Consider the following 6,879-nt stretch of genomic DNA (forward strand, 5'->3'; position numbering starts at 1 on the left):
GCTTCTAGGAGAAGTAGATAAGTCACAGTTAACAGGTCGATATGAAAGATACTGTGCCCTACTTTGAGCAGTGTCTTCGGAGCAGTTTCAGTCCTTTTGTCTTTGGTTGCCACCACCCTGCATGTGGGAAGGACAGGGAATATGGGGCGAGCAGAGGGAGCCAAGATAGTCCTTGAGCTGCTGCTTCACCCTGCAGTGGCTTTTCTGAGCCTACACCAGTACCTGGTGAACCCACAAAACTTCCTAGTTGCTTCTAACCTCAATTCAGCTCTCTTGGTGCCAAAAATCTGTTGTGCTCTGCTGCTGTTGTTTCAAACCACAGTGTGGCCTGAAGGCTTCTTGATCTCACACTACACTGGCAGCAAAGCCTGGACACTGGGGCTATAGCAGTGGGGACACTGAGACAAGGAACTACAGCTATCCCAGTCAATGTCCCTCCTAAATAGAGTGCAGAATGGGTTGGACGTGGAACTCTGAAAGCATAGCATGGGAAGTGGTGTTACGGCTGCTGTTGATGCTGCCAGTATTGAACTCTGGTATGAACGTTGCTAAATTATGAATGCTGCTTCTTCCTTTTATTGTAAAATTACTAGTACAGAGCTTACAATTTTGGAGCAAGTTCTGAAGTTATTAACCCACGGAGAAATTAATGTGCAGAACTGTCTGGGATTAACAAAATCTCTCTTGGGGTGATTTCCTATTAAAAAGTCCTAATATGTGAAGAAGCATAAAGGGGATTGGGATCATCCAGCACCACCATAACCCAGCACCACTGGCTATGCTCATGGGAAGCTTCATGTTGGAATTAGTGGCCTATTATAGAGCAAAACTGAGGCACTTGTGGGAATTAAATGAGGAATATTGGTGTTAGTCAGGTTATGAGTGTACTGGCAGAGGTGTCTGGGAGGAAATGAGGAAATCTTTTCATGCCAAAGCTGAGGTTCAGGTTCTTTACTAGAAGAATGCTGGAAAGGAGCAGGTGAGCAAGGATCTGATCCCAGCCTGGCCACCTCTCTCCTTCCTGAGGCTAGGCTACTGGTGCCTCTCTACCTGAATGATTAAAAATGCATCTTATTCCTAGACTGCCCTGCTCAGTGTCTGCTTCCAGCCCCTTGAGCCTGTTACACCTGTGCTGCCTGAACTGAAAAGCACTCTTGTACAAAATTCCTTTTTACCAGGACGTTTTTTATATGGTTATGATCAAGTCACTTTGATGCACAGATGAAGCATTTTTATTCTTTCTATACAGAGTGTGTTTTCTTCTCTCTCATGGCCCAGGCCTTCCCAGCCTCCCTTCTTCCCAAGGCTATTTCATACAAATGTATTCAGGCCTTATGTTAATTTCCCACTTCTATAAATGACTCCATAAAAGCCAGAACAAGAAAGGGCACCCTGGTTCTGACTGGGGATGTCTAGACTGAGATTAAAGAACACGATTTTTGGTTACATGGGTAACCAGGCTCTGTTAAAATCCCAACGTAGCATTGTCATCTAGTACACTGGGGCCGGGGCAGGCAGGGAGCAATCAGGGAACAGGCAGGGAGCAAGCAGGGAGCAGGCAGGGAGCAATCAGGGAGCAGGCAGGGAGCAATCAGGGAACAGGCAGGGAGCAAGCAGGGAGCAGGCAGGGAGCAATCAGGGAGCAGGCAGGGAGCAATCAGGGAACAGGCAGGGAGCAATCAGGGAGCAGGCAGGGAGCAATCAGGGAACAGGCAGGGAGCAATCAGGGAGCAGGCAGGGAGCAATCAGGGAACAGGCAGGGAGCAATCAGGGAACAGGCAGGGAGCAATCAGGGAGCAGGCAGGGAGCAATCAGGGAACAGGCAGGGAGCAATCAGGGAACAGGCAGGGAGCAATCAGGGAGCAGGCAGGGAGCAATCAGGGAACAGGCAGGGCGGCTGCGTTTGTCCCAACGGGGTGGCCCCCGGGAGCCGGCCCCAGCCCCGGGAATAAAGTCGAGAGAAGAAGCGGAGAAATGTGACCGTGATGGGGCAGTTGGCAGAGGGAGGAAGCGGATAGGGAAGAGAGAGAGAAAGAGAGAACAAAGCCCTCGCCATCCCGAAGGCGGCTGGACTTGTTGGGCTGCGGGGGGAAACTTGCGGGGCTGCCGGAGCAGCAGGCGGCTTTGTCTGAAAGGGCTTGGAAAAGCACCACCTAATCCTGCCGCTCCCCTCCCATGCTGAAGGGAAGGAGGGATCCTGGGAGCTGGAGAGAGGGAACTGCTGAGGATTTGCGGCGGCCGGGAGCGCCCCAGTTCCCCGCCCGAGCTGGTGCTGGGTGTGTGCGGCCGCAGCCCGGGCTGGGGAGGGAGCCGGGCAGCCCCCCCTGCCCCGCACGCTCGGGGATTTACTGGGCGTTTTCGATCCAACAGCAAAACTAGCAAGATTTCCAAGTGAAATTCCGGAGGAAATTTAAAGAGCATCCGGATCCGGAGAAAGAGAGAGAGAAAGAGGAAGGGAGAAATAAATCAGAACGTGGAGAGAATCCCAGGCAGCTGAAGAAAGGACTGGAGAGAAAGAAGCTGACACCCGGCAGAGATGGGGTGAGACCGGCAGTTTATTGTTCTTGAATTGCTTTTATTCATGGCCACTGAGGTATTTTTTAAGGTAATGGCAAAACACGCGAAGGTTTTAAATCGCATCTTTTATACGTTGCAAGCTTCAAAGTTTAGGCTTGATTTTTTTTGTGTTAGAAAGTGGATAATTGCAAGTCTCAGCAACTTCCTTAAATAAACTCGTATGTAAGGGAAGCTCTAGTGATCTATATGGTGTATGAAATCCACACTGGGAGGCTGAGTGGGAGGACTAGAGCTGGATTGTGTTCACAAACTTTTCCACAAGTTAGAAATTAGGGGGTTTGTTTGGCTTTTGTGTCTTTGGCATTCAGTAAAATAGATTCTGTTTGCATTTCTGAATCGATAAATAGCTGATTGAAAACCCCAGTCTCTTAGTTTATGATCCTGCTCAGGTTTTCTAAGAGTGAAATAATGCTGCATGGATGTGGCAGTGGATTTTGGCATGGAAATAGGAGCTTAGTCTGGTATTTAATTTATGCCCTAGTTATAAGTCTCAATCATGTAACTTTAAAGACTTGATGTGTTGTTGGGAGTTTCTTGTGCAATAAACTCTTTGTGGCTGTTTGAAAGCACCATGGATCTGTGGGGAGCCTGTCTGATCAGCTCCCTCCAGACCTATGGGTTTGACAGTGCAAGAGAAATGAAGAACATTATGAGGCTTGTTTTCCTTTTGCTAATTTTCCTTTTGGACTATCTAGATAAAATGATGAAACAGTCAAGCACAGATTCAAGAAGCAGAAAAGGTAGAGGCAAAGGATCAAAAGTGACAGCAGTGTGAAATGTGGCATAGACCCTTTGAAGTTGGCAGAGCATGTGCTGATCCAGGCTAATCAGAAAATGTCCCTGTTTTTCTGCAACTTTTCCTGTGATCCACAAAGTTACTGTAAAACTTCTAGAGGTGCCAGGAATGGTTTAACAGGCAGGTATCTTGGGACTAGCCCTTTCTTCTTCAGGGCTGGTTGATGAATCCTGTGTGGACCTACCACAGGTGCACCCAGAGCTATGAGACTTCTTTAAAGGGTCACGAGTTCCCATGGAAAATGCTGAGATAGTGTCACCATCCCTGGCCACGGAGACTTCCCTGCAGGATTGTAGTGCTGTAGCAGCAAAACTGCTGTTAAGCCAGAGGTGACATTTCCACCCAAAAATCCTTTTTTCCATTGAACTCCTGAGATTAAGTGTCCTTTTGCTTGTGTGTTGATCACATGGGGATATTGAGAAGCTTTCAGCAGCATTTAGATTACTCTGGATACAAAAGAGATTAAATCACATCACTTCTTACATCACTATCTGGCAGTTGATTTTAGGTGACTTATTTTTAAAGCAGATTCTGGTCTCATTCCTCCATATTAGCTTGTTTTATAACATGCTCTGGTTTTCATGGATGAGATTGTTTTTATAACATGCTCTGGTTTTCATGGATGAGTTCTCCATGGCCTCCTTTGTATCCACTGTACTGTGTGGATCTATCCCTTAGCACTTCCTCTCTGAAGAGGACAGTTGTAAATAGCACTTGATCCTGAGGGAAGTGAATTTAGTTAGGTCCTAGCTCAGTCTTCAGTGGACACTTGCATGTCTTTAAATCTCTGCTGCCAGCATTGCCAGATGTAAGTAGAGGTAGATGCAACTCACAGCTTCTGATTTGAGCTGTGTAGAGCTCCTCATTTATTAAGAAATTAATTCACCCACTTCTATTTACACTCTCATCCCACTGACCTCTGCTAAACAGGCATTTGAGCTGGCCTTGTTGGAGGGGCTGCTGGTTGTGCTTTTGGATCCCTGGCAAAGGCAGGTTGGAAACAGCAGCAGATCTTGAGGACTTCTAGGGAAGCAGAGCAGGCATCTGTGCCTGGACGTGCTGTGGGTCCTGTAGGCCATAATGAAGATGCAGAGGCAGAGTATGTAGGAGACACAGAGCATTTTGAAATGTGCGTGTATCTCCACTTGTCTGGTTCTCATTATTACTGCACATATTTTCTGGATTGTATAAAGATTTACTTTGCTGGAGTCTGGCTCTGCTGGGTTTTTTAACTCTAATTGCTGTACAGATTTCCAGCAACGGGGCTGTGTGTGTGGAAAGAGCTGCTGAAGCTTATTAGCAAAAGTAACAGCTGTCCCAGGAAGGTGAATGCACAGATTGTGTTGGAGACACCCAGAGCATAGTGTTCAGCAGCCAAGATGCTCTGTAGATGGAAACTGGTTTCCAAAAGGAAGAAAACGTTCTCTCTCAGCTGTGTTGTGTCTTTAAATGCCCTTGATCCCCTGTCTCTGTGCCTGACCTTGCATGCTTGTCGCTGCTCCCCACGCTGATCCAACAGGAGCATATTCAGCCAGGATTCCTTTGCTGCCCTTTATCTGCACACAGGCCATGAGGCAGCTGCTTTTCATTCCTCTGCTAAGCCCTGCTGGGTAATCTCTTGGGAGCTGGGGGAGGCAGGAGAGAAGGCAGCCCCCTAGCCAGTTCCCGTGGCTGGACTTGCACTACTCCACCTGTCCTTTGTGGCTGCAGGGTAGAAGTGAAGCTCCTGCAGTCCCACCTGGACACCAGCAGCATCAGGGCATTTTCCCCAAGGTGACATTATGCAGCACAGAATGAAAGCGAAGCTGCAGCTTAGAGGCCTGGTGGTTAGAACAAAGAGCTGGGAATTTGAGAATCAGTCCTCCCAAATTTTGTTCCCAAGTTGCAGTTTTGCAAGTCAGTGTCCAACAGGCAGTGTCCTGGGGACTTGTGCCCAATTCCTTGGAAGCAATACTGGGGCATGCTCTCTGCTACTGTTTGCAGGGAAGCAGGAGGGTCCATGGGCTCTGGAAGGGGTTACACCCTGTCCCTGGCTCAGAGGAAGACTTTGGGGAGAAATGCAAAGGGAAAGACTCCTTTGTATCCACTGTACTGTGTGGATCTATCCCTTAGCACTTCCTCTCTGAAGAGGACAGTTGTAAATAGCACTTGATCCTGAGGGAAGTGAATTTAGTTAGGTCCTAGCTCAGTCTTCAGTGGACACTTGCATGTCTTTAAATCTCTGCTGCCAGCATTGCCAGATGTAAGTAGAGGTAGATGCAACTCACAGCTTCTGATTTGGGCTGTGTAGAGCTCCTCATATATTAAGAAATTAATTCACCCACTTCTATTTACACTCTCATCCCACTGACCTCTGCTAAACAGGCATTTGAGCTGGCCTTGTTGGAGGGGCTGCTGGTTGTGCTTTTGGATCCCTGGCAAAGGCAGGTTGGAAACAGCAGCAGATCTTGAGGACTTCTAGGGAAGCAGAGCAGGCATCTGTGCCTGGACGTGCTGTGGGTCCTGTAGGCCATAATGAAGATGCAGAGGCAGAGTATGTAGGAGACACAGAGCATTTTGAAATGTGCGTGTATCTCCACTTGTCTGGTTCTCATTATTACTGCACATATTTTCTGGATTGTATAAAGATTTACTTTGCTGGAGTCTGGCTCTGCTGGGTTTTTTAACTCTAATTGCTGTACAGATTTCCAGCAACGGGGCTGTGTGTGTGGAAAGAGCTGCTGAAGCTTATTAGCAAAAGTAACAGCTGTCCCAGGAAGGTGAATGCACAGATTGTGTTGGAGACACCCAGAGCATAGTGTTCAGCAGCCAAGATGCTCTGTAGATGGAAACTGGTTTCCAAAAGGAAGAAAACGTTCTCTCTCAGCTGTGTTGTGTCTTTAAATGCCCTTGATCCCCTGTCTCTGTGCCTGACCTTGCATGCTTGTCGCTGCTCCCCACGCTGATCCAACAGGAGCATATTCAGCCAGGATTCCTTTGCTGCCCTTTATCTGCACACAGGCCATGAGGCAGCCGCTTTTCATTCCTCTGCTAAGCCCTGCTGGGTAATCTCTTGGGAGCTGGGGGAGGCAGGAGAGAAGGCAGCCCCCTAGCCAGTTCCCGTGGCTGGACTTGCACTACTCCACCTGTCCTTTGTGGCTGCAGGGTAGAAGTGAAGCTCCTGCAGTCCCACCTGGACACCAGCAGCATCAGGGCATTTTCCCCAAGGTGACATTATGCAGCACAGAATGAAAGCGAAGCTGCAGCTTAGAGGCCTGGTGGTTAGAACAAAGAGCTGGGAATTTGAGAATCAGTCCTCCCAAATTTTGTTCCCAAGTTGCAGTTTTGCAAGTCAGTGTCCAACAGGCAGTGTCCTGGGGACTTGTGCCCAATTCCTTGGAAGCAATACTGGGGCATGCTCTCTGCTACTGTTTGCAGGGAAGCAGGAGGGTCCATGGGCTCTGGAAGGGGTTACACCCTGTCCCTGGCTCAGAGGAAGACTTTGGGGAGAAATGCAAAGGGAAAGA

General features: G+C 48.3%; 1 protein-coding gene across 1 annotated transcript in view; it reads left to right on the plus strand.

Moving 5' to 3' along the window:
* The first annotated feature begins 2,446 nt into the window (after positions 1-2,446).
* The window catches only part of HOMER3 (homer homolog 3 (Drosophila)), a 24,648-nt gene continuing 20,215 nt past the window's right edge, over positions 2,447-6,879 (plus strand). The window contains exon 1 of the mRNA XM_009995067.1: positions 2,447-2,541. Within this exon, the coding sequence (XP_009993369.1) occupies positions 2,537-2,541 (5 nt within the window). The 5' untranslated portion in view covers positions 2,447-2,536. The remainder of the gene's footprint in view (positions 2,542-6,879) is intronic.

The sequence above is a fragment of the Chaetura pelagica genome, unplaced genomic scaffold (assembly GCF_000747805.2).
Source record: "Chaetura pelagica isolate M959 unplaced genomic scaffold, ChaPel_1.0 scaffold463, whole genome shotgun sequence".
NCBI classification, from domain to species: Eukaryota; Metazoa; Chordata; class Aves; order Apodiformes; family Apodidae; genus Chaetura; species Chaetura pelagica.